The 24,049-nt window shown below is 38.3% G+C and overlaps 2 protein-coding genes across 2 annotated transcripts in view; one reads left to right on the forward strand and one right to left on the reverse strand.

The window, feature by feature from the left end:
• Nucleotides 1-4,583: 4,583 nt before the first annotated feature.
• Nucleotides 4,584-5,093, reverse strand: LOC135107453 (putative nuclease HARBI1). Its single transcript, XM_064017332.1, has one exon. The coding sequence runs from the start codon at nucleotides 5,091-5,093 to the stop codon at nucleotides 4,584-4,586; it is 510 nt and encodes a 169-aa protein (XP_063873402.1).
• Nucleotides 5,094-13,999: 8,906 nt separating this feature from the next.
• LOC135107459 (zinc carboxypeptidase-like) overlaps nucleotides 14,000-24,049 on the forward strand; it is a 43,727-nt gene continuing 33,677 nt past the window's right edge. Inside the window, exon 1 of the mRNA XM_064017344.1 lies at nucleotides 14,000-14,180. Within this exon, the coding sequence (XP_063873414.1) occupies nucleotides 14,000-14,180 (181 nt within the window). The remainder of the gene's footprint in view (nucleotides 14,181-24,049) is intronic.

A 24,049-nucleotide genomic window follows, 5' to 3' on the forward strand; every position in this document is an offset into this window, starting at 1 on the left:
TCAATCAGAATGTGGTCACTCTTGCCAATAAAGTGATTGTATGTAACCTCTCTGATTATCTTGAGTTCTTTGCTGAAAATTATGTAAAGTCATGATGGTTCATCACTATTTCCATATCTGGCGTTTTGCTGAACCCACTGTGTTCTCTATAATCTATAATATAATAATAATCTATAATCTATAATCTATATATCTATAATCTATAATCTATAATGTTCTCTATAATCATGATAAACTTTCACCTCCCTCAGTTGTCTGTTCCTCACAGCATACTTCTTTACAATTAAAGTCACCCATAAGTACAAGTTGTGTGTGTGTGTGTGTGTGTGTGTGTGTGTGTGTGTGTGTGTGTGTGTGTGTGTGTGTGTGTGTGTGTGTGTTGGTAATTTCAAAAGGATTGGAATGGTTGACTTCTGGTATGATAAAGAAATTCCAGTTGTTACTTGACCATAGATTTGGTAGCCTAGTCAGTTTCTTCACTTTGTTGGAGGAGTCAGTGTCATAAACAGTACATGCACTATCAGAGCTGCCAATAAAAGATGTGTATGGTCATAATGGCTGTTTTAAGTCTTTAGTAATAATTCTGAATCCCTGAAAAACCTGCAGATCTCAGACTATGCACAGCTTTAATGTTGGAGGAGAGGGAAAAGACAGTAGAGTACCAAGAAAAGACTGCAAACAAGTGGAATACAAAGAAAGACTGGGAAGTGGATAATGTGGAAGAGTGGCAGTGTCTCAAGAGTGCAGTTGTAGGTTGCGTGAAGCAGGCGTGTGGGATGAGAAGGGTCAGAGATTATGTGAGGAGGTCAGTGTGTCTGTAGAGGAAAAGAAGAATGCATATGAAATCTGGTTGCAAAAAAAGGATAAAAATTACAACAACAAATATGGAGAGAAGAGAAACCAAGCAAAGAGGGTAGTGCAAGATGTAAAAGATAAGGGTAGATAAGAGGTGGGGTAGTTAGTTCACAGATAACTTTCAGTTAACAAGAAAATGTTCTGCAAAGATGTAAAGAGGATAAGGAAGGAAACATCTGAGAATGAAGAGACTGTGACAGCAGGTGATGGGACAGTACTGAGTAAGATGGATGCAGTCTACAAAAATTGGGCGGAATATTCTGAAAGATTCTTAAATGTAGAGGAAGACAGAGCACTGATTGCTGCAGTTGGTGGAGCAAAGAGTCATTGCACTTGGAGAGTTAAATGGTGTACCAATCAGTGGATGGGAAGTACAGTAAACCCTCATTATATCAGACTGATTGGGGAGAAGCCACTGACAATAAAAGCGAAGATCTGATAAAAACGACAACGTGAATGATTCAATCTATAAAGTAAATAAATATATATAAATATAAAAAAAAGTTGGTATAATTATGGCCGTTAATAAAATTCTTTATTTACCATAATTTCTTTCTTATGAAAACAATGAAAACATGATATTTAGGCAAAAATGTACTTACTATGTTAAGCCACACACACACCTACGTATATATGGCAATAATCTAATTTTTCACTCTCAAACCCCTGCCTCACCCCATTCTTGACCTGGCCTGATCCATAACTCACCATTGAGGAACTTTCTTTCCTTGACTATCCATAGGTATGAACATACAGTACAGTAACCAGATTTCATAAAAAAAAAAAAAAAAAAATCTGGCGTATGGTAGATAATGTATGGCAGATGGCAAATAAACACCAAGTTATGACAGAAATACCATAATTATGGCAGACAGTGCAACCCTGGTGGGTGCAATGGGTGCTCACCACCACCACCACCACCATCACCCATACTCTCTCACTCCTTCCCACTCTTTGTGTGTGTGTGTGTGTGTGTGTGTGTGTGTGTGTGTGTGGGGGGGGGAGGGGGGGAGGACTCCTGTTTGTTAGAAAGGGGACAATATACCCACTATGTTTACTGCCTAACATTATGAAGACTAAAAATGCATATATATATATATATATATATATATATATATATATATATATATATATATATATATGTATATATATATATATATATATATATATATATATATATATATATATATATATATATATATATATATATATATATATATATATATATATATATATATATATATATATATATATATATATATATATATATATATATATATATATATATATATATAACCTAATCTTACCGAATGTAATAGGAAGAGAGTAGGTGACAGGACAGAACCCTGCAAAATACAGGTGTTAATAGATTTAGGAGAAGAACAGTGACTGTCTACCAGTAGAATATGGTCAGCAATAGAATGGTCAGAAAGGAAACCTGAGATTAAGTTATAGAGAGAAGGATAGAAGCCGTATATATATATATATATATATATATATATATATATATATATATATATATATATATATATATATATATATATATATATATATATATATATATATATATATATATATATATATATATATATATATATATATATATATACATACACACACACACACACACACACACACACACACACACACACACACACACACACACACACACACACATGAAAAAATGCAATTTTCTTACATTATTTCAAATTATTGAGTTTCTACAAGAATGTCAATAAAGTTAGTTTTAGGCTTATAATGACAAATTAGTAGATTCAGCTATTCTGAAATATTAAATCTTTTTTTTTTTTTTTTTTTTTTTTTTTTTTTTTTTTTTGAGGGGGGTTATTAAATTTCAGTGCATGTTCCCTCATGTTTTTCATGTGAGAACATATGATGGAATTTAATTGCTCCATAAAAGAACATTTTGAGAATGTTGAAAGCCATTACCAGTTGAAATGTTGTCGTTCAATAATTTTCGAACTCTGCTTATGTAATCAAGTACAGTAAAAGGTTAAGAATTTGTTAATTGAACGTCACCAGATTTCATTTTGACATACCTTCATATTACATTCTGAGAGAGTTGAGAGGATTGTGATGCAGTTGACATTTGCCGTTCTGCTGTCTGGCGCAGCTGGCAACTTCTTCATTTATTTATTTTTTTAAATTTGTAACTTAGAGGTAGAATTTTTTTTTTATTTATTTTTTTTCACTAGTACTTTTTTATTTATTTATTTATTTATTTATTTATTTTATGTAGGAGGGGCATCGGCACAGAGAGAGGGATAGAAGCTGTAGAAGGGTAGTTTGGAATTCAAAGCTTTGCGCCAGACTCTATCAAAAGCTTTTCATGTCTCAGGCAGCAGAAAAAGATTCACCAAAATCTCTTAAAAAAAGGATGACCAAGACTCAGTAAGAAAAGCCAGAAGATCACCAGTATCTGGCAATCAGATAAAGGATTATGAAGTGACAGATGTTCCAGAACCTTCCTATTGAGGATAGATTCAAAAACTTTAGATAGGCAGGAAATAAAAGCAATAGGACGGTAGTTTGAAGGATTAGAACGGTCACCCTTTTTAGGGGCTACTGTCAGTTGCCACAGGCACCTGTGTTTCAGTGAGGAAAAGAAGAAGAGGTTTAGTAGAGGAGAGGTGGTGTTCTACAGATTGAAAATTAGATCTAAGACCACGAATGTTGCAGAAGTTAATGAAGAAAAGTTGAGGGGGGTGTTAAGACACTTAGGGTTGATACCAGAAGAGCAGTCTGATCTGGAGACATTTATGGTCCCCTCCCCAGATGGAGACTGAGGCTGGTGTAGGAGTCATGATAATTTTGAATTTTGAGTGAAGGGTGTGTTCAATTAGGTGCATGTAATTTTGTGTGAAGGAAGAGTTGTCTTTAGACCTGGTAATTAAGTGACTCATAGATGTTTGTTTAGAATTAACGACCTGTATAGTGAGAAAGGAAGATGATGGCACATCAGGTGTTCAAATTCACTAAGGATGGGAACACCTGGACAGAGTGCTGAAGTGTCCATCTTATGTGAATATACTATAAACATGCTTACATGTAAAGTGCTGCATTTCAGCGATCGTGTTTGTGTTATCTCAGTTCCATTCCTGTACTCTAACTCGCCCCTGCCTCTGCTCCCTGATAATCATACATCTGCACGCCTTGAATTTGTAAACTTACCATTATATAATAGTGCACGGCGCCAAAACAGGAAAGGAAAGGCAGCGTAAGTATGTGCCAAGTGTTACATTGTTTTGCACGTCAGTGCAGCAGTACCACTTCACAGGGTATAATGGTGCAGAATCATTGAATAAATGGAATGGCTGACAGTGTGAGCCTTACATTAAGTGGCCGCCATCTTTAACTTCACTCACACCAAAAGATTTTCATATAACTCAGGCATTATCGTTCTCAGAGAGCCAGTCAGATGTAATAATACACTGTCTTACGAATTTATACAAATCTATTATATCCTAATTATCGAAATATCATTTGCTTATGTTTGAGTTACTGGTGTTGCAAAGTGTTCCCATATTTAGCACAAACACATTAGTTTTCCGTGGTATATGACTGTAACACACTCTTAATATGGTATGGGTTTTATTATAAAGAATGATGTGATTGGATTGAAAAAGAAACTTTGTTATAATTTTACACGAAAAAAAAAGAGAGAAAGAAAAAAAAATAACGGCATAGCGTAGAATTCTTGCTCATTTTCATGGTGTCAGCAGGTACTGTTGGCTGGAATAACGTCTGTCTCCCAGCAAGTGGCATCCTGCAGGTATTATATTCCTCTCAAACAACGGTCTGATTGCATTGTCACTGAAAATCCTTGCATCATGCACAGACCCGGGGCACTTTGCAAGAACTTCAGCTGTCTTGTAGTTTTCATCAAATGCAATCTGAACATTGATGCTGTGATACCTTTTCCTGTTGATATAAGCTGCCTCCTCCTGCTTTGGTGCCACATTTCTTATGTGGGTGCAATCAGTGACACCAATTACACCCGAAAATTGCGCTATATGAAGAAATTCTGCCTTCTTCCTCTCCACAGCGTCCATGGTGTGAGGGAACGTAATGAATCTTCTCAGTATGTCAATACTTGAGAGAGCATCAAGTGTTTGGGCAATCACTGTACTGACTGTAGATTGTGACACACCCATGTCATCACTGTTGCACTGCTGCATCTTCCCACTGGCAAGGAAACGTAATGTTATGATGACCATCTCTGCCTTCAGTGCTTGACTCCTCTTAGTGAGAGGGTGTCTCTCTCAAGATCAGTGACACAAAGTATTCCTGCACAATTTAGATCGTGCATAGATTCTTGATGATTTCTTTATGTAGAACGTCTCTTCTCGCACGAATATTCCTGAGGAGGGGCCTCTGTTGTTGCTGCTGCTCTGCCATGTTGACGCTATGTTAAGGCCTGCTATGGTAGTTCCGAGCTGTCATAAGCCTATGGTGAAACGTATGGCAAAAACGTATGGCAAAACATATCGCTCATGGGGGAAAAAGCAGGCTTATGCGCTAAAATCCGCCATTTTGTCTCCTTATGGCAAAACATAAGGGTTAAGGGTGCTTCGTGAATACGGGCACTGGAGAAGAACATTTGCCATAATTTAAAAGAAAAGATGAAAAGCAAGATACGCTATGTCCTTTTTTTTTTTTTCTAATTATTATTATTATTTTTATCAACCACTCAAATAGTTCTTTTCATATGTATATGAAATTTAGATACGTTGCAGTTAAATAGCGCAAAATTATAATGATGATGATGATGATGATAATAATAATAATAATAATAATAATAATAATAATAATAATAATAATAATGATAATAATAATAATAATTTTTTGTTATTTGCCAAATGTGAGAACCTGATTTTTCTTTTCTTTTCTTTATTTACGGAAACGAATGAAAATTTGGTAGTTTGGATACAGAAGAATTCCTACTGAAATCTGCCATGTTTTAATGGCTCCTGGAAAGCGATAGTCTCTCTCTCTCTCTCTCTCTCTCTCTCTCTCTCTCTCTCTCTCTCTCTCTCTCTCTCTCTCTCTCTCTCTCTCTCTCTCTCTCTCTCTCTCTCTCTCTCTCTCTCTCGAGTGATTTTTTAAGATGACAGCTGTGGAATTCGAGATTCCTACCCAGCTACTGTATAGAGACAGGCAGTCCATACATACTGAGATCAGTGAGCGGGATAAGTAAGTGAAGGAGAGGGAAGTTGACTCAAAAATGATCGCGTAATAATGATGCTGGATTATTTTGTGTTTAGACGCGAATGTTGCTCAGGAGTGACCTAAAAATAAGTAATAAATATATAAATAAATAAAAACATCTGCGTGCCAAATGTAAACAATGCTTTAAACATCTCAGCGTATTACCTCGATTACTTTCATCAGGCTCTAGCGAAAGGTTATAGGGATTTTGAAGGGTGTTTTTGTTAGTCTCGTGATTGCTCAACAAGGATTATGCATCATGACTGGGAAGAACAGCCATGAGAACCCTGCCTGTCATCCCTACTGTCTTTGAAAATAGTCCTCATGAGAATCTACATCATTTCAAATTATGGGCCCAATAGATACAATCGTTTTTGGCGGTTTATTCCATGATTATCGTCATTGATATTGTAGTAGTAGTAGTAGTAGTAGTATTGGTAATAATCACATGTAATAGTAGTAACAGTAATAATTGTACTCACAGGCAGAAAAAAAAAGTAAAACAGCAGGAGTAGTAACAACAGATGTTCGTATAGTTGCAGGAAGTGTTCCCTAAACCCTAGTGGGAAGCCTTCCCTACACTCTTGTACCAGACGTTCCATGAAGTCTTGCAAGAAAAGTTCTCTAAAGTGTAGCACCAGAGGTATCATTGAGTTCTGCAATAGAAGCTATGTTAATGCTGCCCTTTGCGCCGCGCACACATATAAACAGTGCTTACTTTGACAACACGGGCAGTCGATGCAGTGGACAGACATGCAGCTAAAGGAGCTTCCTGCGTCACTTAGTTCTCAATTTTCGTATGACACAAACTATTCCAAGACGCGATGTATCACGACACCCCAAGAACTTAACTAGTCCGCTCATCGACTCACTTTTTGGAGATGGGTAATTACTTTTTATTTTTTTTTTTTTTTTTTTATAGCAGTGTACCAATCTTCTTTATGCGTAACCAGCGGCAGTTTTCTTTAGTTTGTGTAGCCCTTAGGAAGTTTCATTTAGATGTTTAGAGATAAAATTATTCAAAGAAAATGTAACTAATAACACATGAAGAGTACCACTAGATTTATGATATTCTTAGGGCTTTCTAAACATTATTGGTAGGCATATTTATTACAATTGCCTTAGAGAAGTGGTTCCCAAACTTTTTTTTTTTTTTTCAGGCTGGGTAGGAGACAACCACACCGATTCACCATAACATAAATTAGCAGTAAACGGCAGCTTTGGTATGTCTTTTTAGTATTTGAAGTCACTTTGTTCTAGAACCGAATCATGCTACCACAACCGAAACCATAATGTATTCAAAATTTTGTTCGAAAACCGAATTATTGGAAAAAGCGGAGGGACGTTCGGTAACCGAGGTTCCACTATACTTATTAAGCATAGCAAGGGTGTGACATTTGGTAAATACTAACTAGACACGTACTGGACAAGTCTCGCTGAATGACTGTCCTGAAGCACATTTGTCAAAATACGCTTGGTTTGATACACACTTAGATACATATTTTATTTTTTTTTTCTAATATTGTAGAGTAGTTTTTAATTACTGCTGCTATTTAATGTTATTATATAATTATAATGGGTTTACTTTACAGTTTTACATTGCGGCACGAGGCATTATAATTATAATGCCTGGTGCTGCAATGTTTTCTGAATTTCCAGAAATCTTCACTTTTTTCTTTCACCACTCAATTACCTTCAAAAATGGTCACATTAACCCTAGGGAGTAATTTACTCCCAGTTTGGGAACCACTGCCTTAGAAGCTTAAAGTAATGCTGGTCGTCTCTGCGAGTCCACGTAATTAGGGGACGCCACACGTGTTACCCAATGACATGGGCTTGGAAGGAAGAGGATGAGAAAAAAGTCTTCCCAGTGACTTCTTACTGATGATCAGGTGATGCAGTGTGAGCAGGTATGATGTGTCTTGACCGTGAGATTCTCATTTAAAGGTAGGTGTGAAGGATTATAGTATCTCTCTCTCTCTCTCTCTCTCTCTCTCTCTCTCTCTCTCTCTCTCTCTCTCTCTCTCTCTCTCTCTCTCTCTCTCTCTCTCTCTCTCTCTCTCTCTCTCTCTCTCTCTCCGTGTTTCCAGTGGCTTCATAAAAAAAAAACGTGTCAGTAGAGGTTTTAGACCTATAATATTCCATTAATACACCACCTGGCGGCCTCATTTGCGCCACGTCCACGCCAGGAGCTTTGCTGTGAATACCCCTTTAGAAAACGACACTTGTGACCGCCGGTGAGGGTGGATGGCAGGGATAATTATAGTGTTGAGAGAGAGAGAGAGAGAGAGAGAGAGAGAGAGAGAGAGAGAGAGAGAGGAGAGAGAGAGAGAGAGAGAGAGAGAGAGAGAGAGACTAATCCTTCACACCTACCTTTAAATGAGAATCTCAAGGTCAAGACACATCACACCTGCTCACACTGCATCACCTGATCATCAGTAAGAAGACTTTTTCTTATGCTCTTTCTTCCAAGCCAAGGCCATTGGGTAACATGCGTGGCGTCCCCTAATTACGTGGACTCGCAGAGTCCATTACTTAAAGCTTCTAAGGCAGTGGTTCCCAAACTGGTGGCGGAATACAAACTTATCTTGTGAGTATTGGTAAAAACACGGTCCGGATTGCCTCCACTGAACGCAGTCATGTGAAAATGGTGTTATTTATGCTTGTAATGATGTGTAGCCATGATATAAGACGAGATAAAGAAAGTAGTTCCTCAGGATACAATGATACACATATTTAAAGTAAATGCTCCTTATTGAAGTCTTCCTAGCATGTCGACACAGTTCAGTACCATGACACTGGTCGTACTGCTTGATTTACAGGAATAAAATATCACATCATGGGAAGAAAACAGGAAATACTTCGTGCACGTGCAATAAAGGCAGACGAATGTACAGGAGAAAACGTGTACTTGGTACTGAGAGACAGCACAGCAATTACCTTTACGAAGATTGTAACCCTTTTGTTGGTGTGGTCGTTCTTTTGGTAACATTCAGAACACTGCAATAAAGACTGATTGTCTGGGCAAACACACACACACACACACACACACATACACACACGCAATTATTATTATTATTATTATTATTATTATTATTATTATTATTATTATTATTATTATTATTATTATTATTATTATTATTATTATTTTATTGACTACACCAGAATACACATCTATAAACATAAAGGTACAGTACAATATTAAAGCGTCTAAAGGCGACTTAAAGTATGTTGTTGGTTCATCGAAAAAAGTAATTCAAAATTCTAATCAAAATGGTCATTAAGAAAACAGCACAGAATGAAAGGTAACCGCTGAAAATGTTAATTTATATGACCATTAAAACTTAAACACGAAATAAAAAGTAAACATGCAATGTACATCTAAATTACCATTAAAAATAAAAAACCCATCACTATAATGTAAATAAAGTGACCTTTAAAACGTAAACACGGAATAAGAAGTAAACACTACGATATAAATCTAAGTGACCTTTTAAACGTAAACACGAAATAAGAAGTAAACACTACGATATAAATCTAAGTGACCATTAAAACGTAAACAAGAATTAAGAAGTAAACACCACAACGTAAATCTAAGTAACCGTTCAAACAAACACGAAATAAGAAGTAAACACTAGGAATGTTAGAAAAGAACAAACAAAACATGTTTATCCCTGATCTGTCAGTGCAATGAAAGACGCTACAAAATAAAACCAGTCTACGAAATAAATCAGACTAGTTTTTAATTGAAGAAATAAAATTATGGGAAAAATTGCCAACACATCTAACAGGTAGTAACAGAGTTAAGGACATCACCATCCGTAATACATTTGTAAACTTTATAAACCACACAGATAATTTTACGTACAATGAGTTATCGTTTTCTGCCGAAAATAAATCATCGATGATTGAATGTCGATAAGCTTTTCGTTTAGGTTGTGTTGATGAGCAAAACTGGATAATGCGTTCCTGTTTGTATGTCCCCGCAAGCACGCACACACACACACACCAGGGTTGGCATTAACCCTCTCCCCACGCCCCCCGCCCCCCCCCAAAAAAAAAAGAATAAATAAATAAAATAAATAAATAAATATATATATATATATATATATATATATATATATATATATATATATATATATATATATATATATGTTTTCTTTTTTTTTACATATCAATATTTTGTTTATCTTATTGATAAATAAAGTGTATATATATAAATATATATATATATATATATATATATATATATATATATATATATATATATATATATATATATATATATATATATATATATATATATATATATATATATATATATATATATATATATATATGTTTTCTTTTTTTTTACATATCAATATTTTGTTTATCTTATTGATAAATAAAGTGTATATATATATATATATATATATATATATATATATATATATATATATATATATATATATATATATATATATATATATATATATATATATATATATATATATATATGTATATATATATATATATATATATATATATATATATATATATATATATATATATATATATATATATATATATATATATATATATATATATATATATATATATATATATATATATTATATTATATTTTTTTTTTTACATTTCAATATTTTATTTATCTTATTGATAAATAAAGTGTATATATTACAAAAAAAAAAAAAAAAAATGTAAAAGTAGTCAAGCCAGACCCATTCATTTGCTGTACGAGGTGTGTCATTAAAGTTCCAGGACTGGTGTCCTAAAAGATGAATTTCAAACCCAAGCCACAAACCACCATATTTCCCCTTCAAAGTAATCCTTCTGGAGTATACAACTGCGCTCCCAACCCTCTACAGTCACTAATCTTTTTCTTACGTGCTTTTAAAATCATGTCCTCTGTTGCAGGTCGTTTAACAATGAGCGCTGAACAGCGAACAAACTTGAAGTTTTTGGTGCAGTTGGGGAAAACGCCGTCAGAAGCACTGGGTATGCTGCAAAAAGTGTACGGGGATGAGACAATGTCACGCTCACGTGTTTTTGAGTGGTGCAAGAGGTTCAAAGAGGGCCGGGAGGACGTGGAAGATGACCCCAGGAGTGGAAGACCCTCAACGAGCAGGAATGAGGCCAATGTTGAGCGTGTCAAGCAGATGGTGCGTGACGATCGTCGGTTGACTGTTCGAAAGATCGCAGATGAGCTTGGCATGAACCACAACAGCGTGTGGAAGATTATCACTGAAGATCTGGGCATGCGGAAAGTCTGTGCGAAGATGGTGCCGAGACTCCTGAACGATGACCAGAAGGGACGACGCATGCAGGTGTGTCAGGACATCCTCGAGCGTCTGGAAACTGAACCAGACTTGCTCAGGAGAGTCATCACCGGCGATGAGTCCTGGGTATTTGAGTACGACCCGGAGACCAAACGCCAGAGCCTTCAATGGAAGAGTCCGGCGTCGCCACGGCCGAAGAAAGCAAGGCAGTCCAGGTCCAGCTTCAAGGTCATGTTGATCGCTTTCTTCGATGTGAGGGGCATCGTCCACTGCGAGTTCTTGCCACAGGGCCAGACAGTCAACCAACATGTGTACAAAGAAGTACTGCGGCGTCTGCTTCGTGCAGTGCGCGAGAAGAGGCGGGAGTTGTGGCAGGGCAACTCGTGGCTGCTTCACCACGACAATGCGCCTGCTCACAATGCCCTGAGCATCAGAGAGTTCTTGGCCAAGAAGAACATCGCCGTGCTGGAGCAACCGCCCTACTCACCTGACCTCGCTCCGTGCGACTTCTTCCTCTTCCCCAAGCTCAAGGAGGTCATGAAGGGGACCCGTTTTGATGATGCGGACGACATCAAAAAGGCCGTGACGACGGAGCTGAGGAGCATCCCGCAAGAATCCTTCCAGCAGTGCATGCAAGCCTGGCAGAGAAGGATGGACAAGTGCATGCGGTGCCAGGGGGATTACTTCGAAGGAGATAACCTATAGTTTGTAGCCTGGATGTGAAATAAAACTTGTGTGGCACCAGTCCTGGAACTTTAATGACACACCTCGTACAGTACAAGTTAACCCAGGCTTTGTCCAACCGGACCAACCTGTGTCAGCATTACTTAAACAAGTGTCTGATCTTCATTAATAGAAAGTGTCAAAATCTTTCAAGATCTAACTCCTCTCGTGACTTCCGGCACTTAGCCAAAAACATCTCCGATAACTTTGCTTCTTCATCTTTCCCTCCTTTATTTCATCCCGATGGCACCACTGTCATTTCATCTGTTTGTAAAGCTGAACTCTTAGCTCAAACCTTTGCTAAAAACATTACCTTGGAGGATTCAGGGCTTCTTCTCTCCTCCACCCTCTGACTAGTTCATGCTACCCAGTGAAGTCCGCAGTGATGTTTTCCATGCTCTCCCTACCCTAAACCCTCGGAAGGCTTATGGACCTGATGGGGTCCCTCTTATTGTTCTCTGGAACTGTGCCTCCGTGCTTCCATCTTCGCTAGTCAAACTCCTTCAGTTCTATCAACATCTAATACTTTCTCTGGTAAACTCTGGAACTCTCTGCCTTCTTTCGTATTTCCACCTTCCAATGACTTGAACTCTTTCAAGAGGGAGGTTACAAGACACTTATCCTGTAATTTCTGGCTACCGCTTTCGACTCTGTTTGGGGACAGGCACCTCAGTTTTTTTTTTTTTTTTCTTCTTCTCTCCATTATATTTTTGTTGCTCTTGATAGGTTCCCCTCCTAAATGGAAAAAAAAAAAACAATCACTGCAAACCTTTTGTTTCATTCTAGCTTACTTTTTAATTGTTTATTTAAAACTGATTTACATATGAATTTGAGGAATAAATAAAAATAAATAAATAAAGCCCTCCAAAAAATAAAACATTAAAAACAGTGGATTGTGTTTTTTAAACTCGGGTTTTTTCTAACCCTGACACACACACACACACACACACACACACACACACACACACACACACACACACACACACACACACACACACACACACACACACACACACACACACACACACACACACACACACACACACACACACACACACACACACACACACACACACACACACACACACACACACACACACACACACACACACACACACACACACACACGCACGCACACTAAATGAATGTCAGGTTAAATGTTGGCTTTTTTAGAGTACAGTACATAACTTTTTAAAACGCTGTAGCACAAAGATGATCATTTGCGCAGTTGCAATTGTTTATGGCAAGTGCTGTCTGGCAGTGAAAGGGCTCAAGTAGCTGATTAAAACTTATTGTAGATGGAGTCGTAGTACCTGATTCATCTTTTCCACACACGTGCACAAGTTAATTCCGTGATCCTTTATAAGACGTGACATTTTCATTGAATGGTGCGCCAAACATGAAGGACAGCCCAGCCGTCACCCCATCGTGTCCTTTTATTTTAACCCACTTCCATCTTTTTTTATTTTATATATATATATATATATATATATATATATATATATATATATATATATATATATATATATATATATATATATATATATATATATATATATATATATATATACAATTATTATTCACAAAAATTTTCTACCTCCTTCCTTTACAACTCTCTCTCTCTCTCTCTCTCTCTCTCTCTCTCTCTCTCTCTCTCTCTCTCTCTCTCTCTCTCTCTCTCTCTCTCTCTCTCTCTCTCTCTCTCTCTCTCTCTCTCTCTCTCTCTCTCTCTCTCTCTCTCTCTCTCTCTTTTACCATGGTGACTCTTCCATCTTCCATCAGTGTACGAGTATACTAGATATCACAAGATAGTGTTTTTTTTATTTTATTATTTATTTATTTATTTATTTATTTATTTATTTTTTATTTATTTATTTTTGTTATCATCAGTCCTTGACACATTACTATTAATGGCTGGACCACGTCCCTCTCGTATGTTCCCGGCACATCAGTTCAGTGAAAACAAAATCACCGGGGAATGGAGGGAACTCTTTAGGGAGGTACCATATTTATCAGACTTCTCACACCACGTGTCCGCTCATTCCACAGCCACTCGTCGCCTCGCCAACACTACTGCCACTACTGCCACAGGTAGACGTCACCGCTTGATTTGGGGAAATTATCTCGTTGAACATCAAAACTCAGGCTGCGTGTGCACCAAGCGAATAGAATCAATTCAGTTAATGAAGAATCAGCACTGTTCTTAATTCGTCTTGAGGCACCACATTTGTCGTGGACCGAGATGTTGCAAGGAATTGGTGTATAAAGGCTACTGGAAAACTCACAAACATTTTCATATTTCAATTAATAACTACTAATTATTTACATTTCTTACAAGTCAAAATTTCTCACACATTCACCTTCAAATTATTCAAAGTTATCAGGTGTCACTTTGTCTCTTCAGCATATTCACTAATCAACGCAATCATCGTGCAAAGCACAGACAATATCAAATATTCAATCGGCGCCATTAATATTCAGTTAGAAAAACACACATGATATCAGCAACACATCAATTACTATAAACATTCCATGACTGAGTAAATCTTCGTACATCATACACACCTGTCATACCAAACATTAAACATCAGTTAAACATCCTGCTCCTCCTTTAATAAGATAATTGATTTATAGACTGCATTACGCTTTCAAACTCCACTTACTTTGAAGTTATTCCGTCCATCTCGACCCCTCTCTGGTCAGGCCCTCTCTGCTTCTGTGTCTGCTACTCTCCGCTACTGAATTATTGCACTGTTACACGCTATAATATACAGTCGTTTGGGACTGCCTGTTTCCCCCCAAAAATGATCTTTATTCTCATAACATTTTACATATCTACCATTCACATTGCTCATTCATGCATGTGATCCGCCCACAGGCGTGGTGCTTGATACAGAAGCCAGTCAGAGGGTAGCGGCAGTTTGAATCTAGGTAAATTTCTCGAAATCAATTGCTCGTAAGTAAACTGCTCGAAGTCAATTGCTTGATTTTTTTTTTTTTATTTATTTTATTTTTTTTATAGGCAGAGCGTTAAGTGGCGTTGGTATTTTTCTATAGGCTGACTTGCCCTTCCTGGTGCCTCACGCCTCCTGGCTTGCTTTCCCTTTCAAATCCTTTCTCTGCCTTGTCCCTACTATCATTACCGTGAATCCCTTTTTGACCCAGGCTGCCTTCCCAGGTTGTATGGCCGTCTTCCTATTGTGGACTGCGTGGGTCTTGTGTCCAGGTTTGTGTTTTCTCGGCTCCCTCGATATCAAGTGCTAATTACCTTCCCTTTTCCGGATAGTATGACCGCTTGTTATTTTCCCTATTTCTTTTATCTTCTCCATTTATTCTTTCTTCTTAATTATCATTACCGCCATTAGAGGAAGAAAACAAGAAAAAGGAGCACCATCGCCGTCATAGGATAAAGAAGAAAAAGAAGAATCACCACCACTGCTATCAGATGAAGAAGCAGCAGCATCACCGCCATTAAAGGAAGAAGAAGAAGAAGAAGAAGAAGAAGAAGAAGAAGAAGTAGCACTACCGCCATCAGAGGAAAAAGAAGAAAAAATCTGCACCACTGCCATCAGAGACTCCCATCAGAGGATCCGATATATCCATAAATACATTATATTAATTTCTCTTATATGTAAACTACGACTGGTGAAGCCTCCTGTGGCGCCAGGCAAAGCTCGACCTATGATGGGCTGTGTTTAGAGAGGGAAAAATGACACTCAACTGTCCCCCTCTTCTACACTGAACATCCTCGCTCTTTCCCTTTCTTATAATCTAAACCGGAAACTTCACATTTCATCTCTAGCTAAAACAGCTTCTATAAAGTTAGGTGTTCCGAGACGTCTCCGCCAGTTTTTCTCATCCCCCCCACCCCCAGCTACTAACTCTGTACAGGGGTCTTATCCGTCCATGTATGGAGTATGCTTCACATGTCTGAGGGGCTTTCATACCGCTCTTTTAGACAGGGTGGAATCAAAAGCTTTTCGTCTCATCAACTCCTCTCCTCTAACTGACTGTCTTCAGCCTCTCCCTATTATCGCTACAATGTTGCATCTCTAGCTGTCTTCTACCGCTATTTTCATGCTAACTGCTCTTCTGATCTTGCTAACTGCATGCTTCCCCTCCTCCCGCGGCCTCGCTGCACAAGAATTTCTTTCTCTCACCCCCTACTCTGTCCTCCTCAATAATGCAGGAGTTACCAGTATTCTTAATCGTTCATCCCTTTCTCTGGTAAACTCCGGAACTCCCTACCTGCTTCTCTATTTTCACCTTCCTGTGACTTGAACTCCTTCAAGAGGGAGGTTTCAAGATATTTATTCTTCAGTTTTTTTTTTTTTACTACCGCTTCGGACCCTGTTAGGGGACCGGCATCTCAGTTTTTTTTTTCTCCCATGGCCGGTGTCCCTCCTACATAAAATAAATAAATAAATAAATAATAATAATAAGAATAAATAAATAAATAACTCGGTTAGGGAACTGACTGACTGCTGCCTCCGTAGAAAGTGGCAGGCAAGGATGCTGCTTCAGATATTCGTACTTCGTGCCAAGCATCCACACGTTCCCCAACAAACATCGTTGCTCTTCTTTTTATGACATCGTCGGCTGGTGGTGGGGAGGAGCTGTCAACTTTGCTATCCTGCTATCCTTTCCTCAGAGAATGTTCCTGTTTGACTTCCTCTGTATTCTTCCTGTTCCTTCTCCTTTCATTATGTCTCCTCTTTTCTTCTTCTTCTTCTCTTCTTCCTTCTCCTGCATTTCTTCTCTTATTACTTATTTTTCTTATAATTTATTCAGTGTTAGTTTGTTTTTTTTTTCAGTCCCCTTTTCTAAATTCATGCACCCTTCCGAGAGCTTTTAATAAATTTATATACACTTGAGCCTTGGACAACTAATTACAAAAGAATTACATGAATATCTGACATTTTTCTCACACATGAGGCGCAAGTTGCGTGTGAGTGTACCGTAATATACTAATATAATACATGAATTTGTAATATTTTAATCACAATTTATATCTTTTCATACTCAGCTTTCTTATACACACTTGTCATGCCATGTACCCTTCCATGTACACCACAGTTCTGGATAACCTTTGAAAAATATCATGCATCCTGGTGTGCAGCATGCAACTACCATGCAACCAGGCTGTCTATATTTCACTGCCCCATACCACTCAAAGGCCTCGGCCACATCCCCGCTTAACCTACGCCTCTGTAAAGAATGCAAATTCAAAACCTAACCTAATCAGCCCTAGGTATAACTTTAATAATACTTCTGGACTTTTACTTTAACAACGAAAAATTAATCCTACAACCCGTTTGCTTTATTCCTGCCCTCTATGATTGTTTCCTCAGAATCCCTACTACTACTTTATCTTAGCGCCTTCATCCCTTTTTTTTTTTTTTTTCGCCTTTTATTTAAAACATTCATATTTAAATGACGTTGTGATTAGATTTTTTTTCTTTTTCTTTTCTTTTTTTTTTTTTTGAGATAACATGAAAAAACAGTAGGTGGCAGTTCTTGTATAAGATATGCAGACCTGTGTAAACTGTGTAAATTCATCCCAACTATCCAGAATTTTATCTAATCTTCTAAAGTTCCCTATTAGACACCTGCCATTGGATTACTGCTTCTATCCAGTCATACACGTACATGCGCATATTCACGGGCAGCAAACATGCAAGGTACACACAAATACTCAGGACCAAAGCTGCCTCACCTTGTTTCATTGATCAGCTGACTCTTGCACACTTTAAAACAAAAAAAACATTTTTCATTTGCCATTGACGATTTCGGATCAAAATTTAAATGATGTTTGAGAACTTTTGGACAAAATTTGTCGAGGGCTATGACAACGGCCTTTTGCGCCGCACGGGGGGAGAAGGTGGCTGTCGAGTCCGCCTGGGACCCAAGGCAGAGAGAAGCCAGGCAGCAGGTCCTCCTTTTCCTTTGCGGCCTCAAGCTTCAATAGTAGTCGTCCACTTGCAGCGCCTCACACTAGGCAAGGGGTCTACCATTCACTAGATGTTGCCCGGAGGGGGGGGTCCTAATGGGGAGATAAGGGCTCCTTCCATAGAGTCTGGTGAATGATGACACCGGGCTGAACAACTCGCCATGAACGAGGGCACGCTGTGCACCATGCACCAGACACTGACAGTACGAGGGGTCCTTTAGGGGAGAAAAGGGCTCACTTCATGACGGTGGTTGGGGAGTGGTGTGTGGTGGGTCAGTGCTCGTGGCGACCCGTGTGAGGCGCTGCAAGGTTGCAGCGTCACTGCCCTCGCACCCACGGGACTGGGATGGACCCTTAGGGGAGAAAGGGTTCATCCCAGTACCAATGTAGGTAAGCAGACGTTATATTGTTTTGTTATCGCCATCGACCGCTTCGTTATCGCCATCGATCGCATCGCAGTCGTGGAAATAGGAATCGCATCGTCATTGTGGAATCGCATCGTTATTGTGGAATTGCATCATTATCATAGAAACTGGAATTGCATCGTTATCGTGGGATCGCATCGTTATTGTGGAATGCATCGTTATCGTGGAATCGTATCGTTATTGTGGAATCGCATCGCTATCGTATAAACTGAAATCGTATCGTTATCCTGAAAACTCGCATCTTTACCTTCGTCGTCATCGTTATTTGTTTATTTATTTATTTATCTATGGTAACATCCAATTCAGAATCGTTAAATTAGTTCGTTATCATTATTTTGGCTTATATATACATACTCGTACTTGTGTGATAATGAAACCAGCAGTACATGTCCTCTTTGATAAAAAAGTCCAACGAGATGTGATAATAAATCCAGCAGTACAAGTCCTCTGTGATAAAAAAAAAAAGAGTCAACAAGTGATAAAATAAAAAGTCAACAAGTGATAAAATAAAAAGTCAACAAGTGATAAAATAAAAAGTCAACAAGATGTGATAATAACTCCAGCAGTACAAGTCCTCTATGGTAAAAGTCCAGCAGGCCTCGATACGTTTTTCTAAGACATATCGTACAATTTCAGGAGATGAAGTACTTTTCCATATCAATGTTAAATGGTGTAACATTTCTTAACCTTTCATTAGATCATTTGAAAGACGCACCGAGATTATATCCAGTGACGTAAGGTAATTGTAATAACAGTTATGATTCAGGTATTGCCTCTGCCTCTAAGTATGTTTCGATGCTTCTTGGTTTCATAACTGTGGAAACGTTTAGTAATCACTTCCTTTTTTTTATGTCTCCAGCTCTTCTCTCCTGTGCACAGTTTACTTTTAACCTGAATGAAGCCCCAGTGACAAGACTCCTCTGTCAGAGTCTCTCTCTCTCTCTCTCTCTCTCTCTCTCTCTCTCTCTCTCTCTCTCTCTCTCTCTCTCTCTCTCTCTCTCTCTCTCTCTCTCTCTCTCTCTCTCTCTCTCTCTCTCTCTCTCATTGTTACTCCCTTTCTTTTCTCCATGCTTACATTTCATTCTTATCAGTGTCCTCTCTTTTTCCTTATTTTTCCTCTCTTAGACTCTTATCACCTCCGTATTCTCATTATAATTTTCACTTTTCACTTCACTTCATAAGAACATAAGAAAGTAAGGGAAGCTGCAAGAAGCCAACAGGCCTACACTTGACAGCCCTTGTTTGAAACAAACCTGCATATTTCCACCTTTCATCTTCATCCATAAATATGTCTAATCTTCTTTTAGAACTCCTTAATGACTCAGCACTAACAATCAATCTTTCTTCCACTATTTTGTTTCCAATCACTTTTTCAAATGTAACTTTTCAAGCCTAAACCCATTACTTCTTGTTTTATCCTGATTACTGATCCTGAGAATTTTGCTTACGTCACCCTTGTTACATCCGCTATCTGCTGGTTCATGGGCATTTGTTACTTTTCTTGCCAGTTGAACAAGGGTAATTCTTATCTCTCTCATCAGATAGATCCTTTTTGTTCTGAGTATTTATAACACCATACATATGTCTTGCAAATTTATTATAACGACGCTACCCACCAAAAATAATTAGGGAGCCGCATTACTGTTGCTGCGGCTTAATTTTATATATATATATATATATATATATATATATATATATATATATATATATATATATATATATATATATATATATATATATATATATATATATATATATATATATATATATATACCGGTTTAGTTAGGTTAAGTTTTGTTAGTTTAGTTAGGTTTAGTCAGTTTAGGCTAGGTTTAGTTAGGTTTAGTTAGGTTAGGATGTTAGCAGCAAGAGGAAGGTCAAGAGCATGGCGGCCATCATAACAACAAGAACAGCAGCAATACTGGCCAGCTCCCTATTTGTTTTTGGTGGTAAGAGGCGGTGTTTGGCTCTATTTTAGCTTTCTTACCAGTTCCCCAAGATTATAGAAGGTAGAAGCCGAAAACGGTAAGATGCAGAGCCATACCTGTCTTCGGGAGGGTGGGAGGGAGAAAAAAAAAAAAAAGGCTGATTTTACGACGGAAAAGATTAGCAGATAAATTCAAAACACACCGAAATTTACCAGAAAAAAATATTTTCATCTCCCAACTTGAGACGAGCAAGAAAGTAAACATTTACCGCTTCATGCAGCCTTCCGAGAGCTTTTGAGGGCTTCATGTACCCTGGCGCCTTTGACAATTAATTATGAAAGAATTATATGAATATGTGAAATTTCCTCTAATTTTAAGACTGAAAATATATGAATAAAAGTATTAGATCCCTGTATTGAACATAGAAAATGACTATTAGACCCTAATTGATCGCTATATGTCCACTAGGTGCCAAATGTACAGTAAAACAAAATGCCACATTTCAAACACATGAGGAGCGAGTTGCATCTCAGTGTAATATAATAATGTTATGCATAAATTTGTAATATTTTAATCTTAATTAAAATGAATTACTTACATGGTTCTTTCTAAAACATGTTTTCGTACTGAGCACTGTTATACACACTGGCCATGGCACGTACCCCTCCATGCACCCCACTGTTGCAAAGTACCCTTTGAAAAAATGCATGCACTCAGGTTGACTAACACTGGCAAAGCTTCACCTGCACGGTGAGCTTTGGCTGGAATGACTGCTGAAGGTCTAGGAGGTTTTTACTGGTGCATGCTTCCCCCTCATAGTAGTGACTCAACCAGCGCAGAATAGTGAAATCAGCCAGGCCAGCACCAAAATGAAAGTTCGTTATCATTTATAATCCTTCGTAAGTCCTTCTCCTCTTTCTCCTTTTCACTGACGGTAGTTCATCAACATTTCTCCACTCTTCACGCCACTCCTCTCCTTAGTGTCTTATTAGTTTCTTATTAGTCCTTATTTCCCTCTAACCTTATTTCTTTTTTCTTCTTCTTTTTCCCTCTTTCTTTTCATCTTCGTGATTTCCTTATTGATATTTTTTCCTTATTTTTTTTATTTTTATTTTTAATCGTTTTCGTTCTTGTTCAGCTCCCCCCTCCTAGTCTTCCTCCTTCCATTCTATAACCTATTCTCTTTCTATTCCTCCATCTCCCACCTCCTCCTCCTACTCCAACTCCTCCTCCTCCTCCTCCTCCTCCTCCTCCTCCTCCTCCTCCTCCTCCTCCTCCTCCTCCTCCTCCTCTAGTAGGGTCAGCGAGACTTGCACGCCTCTTTCATGATGCGGTGACAGACTACACATCAAGAAGCGCGAGTCGACAGGAACATGCAAAGACAACGCAGTAATTAATGATGAAAGTGTCTCATCTGTTCGCGAGTCTCAAGTTTTGTTATATCAGTGTGCGCAGTTTGAGAAATAGACTTCAGGATTTAGAAGAGATCGTTTACATGGAGGAACACGATGTCATAGGTGTGACGGAATCCTGCATTAATACATCAAGCAGAGATTTCTTAGCTGAATTTGCACTTCCAAGACACACTGCAGTGTAGAAAATGCAGAGAAGGAGGCGTTAAGTCAAGTCTCCACCCCATCAAAAAATTCACAGCTAAAATGGATGCCATAAATGCTTCCTACATTCAACTCAACTTAAAAACGCACAAATGTGTAATTGGCATTATTTACCGACCGCCAAGACAGACTCAAACTATTGATAACAAATTTATGAGCAAATAGCAGAAAATTGTAACCAAAATGAGTCAATTATTGTATGAGACTTTAACTTACCAGTGCACAGATAGAGCGATCCTTCAAATCCACATTCGGGTTACGACTTGTAGAGTAACCGACAGGAAAGTAGTTGACACCAACTTGTGGCGCATCGGACAAGAGATGGAAATGTCTCAGACTTTGTACTGACGACGAATGAAAACATTGTTAGTAACGCAGAAGTCGGACCGGTACTCGGCACCGGTGACCATCGGATGATTACGTTCAGTGCGGAAATCGATAAGTCTACAGTTAATGAAAGGAGCGAAAAGGTGCCCGACTATTCAAGGGTAAATTTTAATAAATTAAGAAACATTCTGACCAACTGTGACGGGATTGTAATCTTAGAAAGTACAGTAATTAACGTAGCGTGGAGGGAGAGAGAGAGAGAGAGAGAGAGAGAGAGAGAGAGAGAGAGAGAGAGAGAGAGAGAGAGAGAGAGAGAGAGAGAGAGAGAGAGAGAGGCGGAGGGGGGGAGGGGCAATTTCAGGCATCCCGCACTTGCCCAATATTCAAATCAGTCCAGCTCAACACTTTGCGGGAGCCCAGTGGTTGTGCTGTATACCGTGGGATAGGAAATTTCACTCTGCGTTCAGTGGTGTGTGTCCGCTCTTGCTGAGACAAAGAAAATGTTGGTGAAAATTGCATAAAACTGACGGTCGATTTATAAAAAAGTTTTGTTATGTATTTTGCGCATGCACAATAGTGTTGCAAATTTAAACATGACGTGCTTTCTCGTTATTATAACTTATATTAATCTTATTACCTACAAAACTTGAGCTTTATCATTTCATTAATTGAAAAGTTGGCGGCAGTTTCAGGCACCGCGCACATCGCACACTCGCCCAGTATTCAGATCACTCCAGCTCAACACTCTGCGGGAGCCCAGTGGTTGTGCTGGATACCGCTGGATAGTGGTATGTATCCATTCTCACTGAGACAAAACAAAGTTGGTGAAAACTCCAGAAAACTGACGGTCAATTTGTAAAAAGTTTTACATTGTATTTTGCGCATGCGCAGTAGTGTTTCAAATTTGACATGCTTTTTCGTTATAACTTGTGTCACTCTTATTACCAACAAAATGTGAGCTTGACCAGCTAATTAGTTAAAAAGTTTCAATTTCGGCTTTGCGCATGCGCAGCTCTTCTTAAAAGATCACAAAGAATTTTATTGAAATTATAACATGACTCTTCTTTAGTTTCATTAAAATTGATTAATCAGTATCAGTATCAGTGTTTGAAGAGCGTCACGGTCGTTATGATCGGCCGCGTAGTTCCGGAGGTATCAGTGTTTGAAGAGCATTACGGTCGTTATGATCGGCCGCGTAGTTCCGGAGGTATCAGCGTTTGAAGAGAGAGCGTTTGAAGTGATTTCGAAGAAATGAAGTCAAACATTTTTTTCTTCATTTGCGTCATAGATATCTGGAATTGTGTTCCATCAAGCGTCGTTAACTCAGGTACTGTTCACTCATTTAAAACCTGTCTTGGCGAGTATGTAGACACTAATTCCCGGTTGTCATTGTTCATGTCTGAATAACGAACACGTTCACTCCGAACTATGTCATCTGATGGGCGTATAATTCACCAAGGAAGAGAAGCAATTACTGTGTAACAAAGATAATGAATCAGAATAAAGAGACCTTAGTGATGGCATGTTCCTCGGCGACTTTCTGCTGACCACGTCACAGGAATGGTAAAAGGAATCGAGTTCTCGCAGAGCAACTCGCCCATCACTATAGTCTAGTTAAAATGTGCCCCAGAAAATCAAATTTTAAGGAAGAGGAAGCGCCTCCTCAGATGACACAAATAACAGGACTGCCTGTAGATTGTATGCGGCAGAAGTA

The sequence above is a fragment of the Scylla paramamosain genome, chromosome 2 (genome assembly GCF_035594125.1).
Source record: "Scylla paramamosain isolate STU-SP2022 chromosome 2, ASM3559412v1, whole genome shotgun sequence".
NCBI classification, from domain to species: Eukaryota; Metazoa; Arthropoda; class Malacostraca; order Decapoda; family Portunidae; genus Scylla; species Scylla paramamosain.

Bases quoted from the DNA above. Each gene is read 5' to 3' on its own strand.
- LOC135107453 (XM_064017332.1), bottom strand. From the start codon at position 5,093: ATGGTCATCATAACATTACGTTTCCTTGCCAGTGGGAAGATGCAGCAG.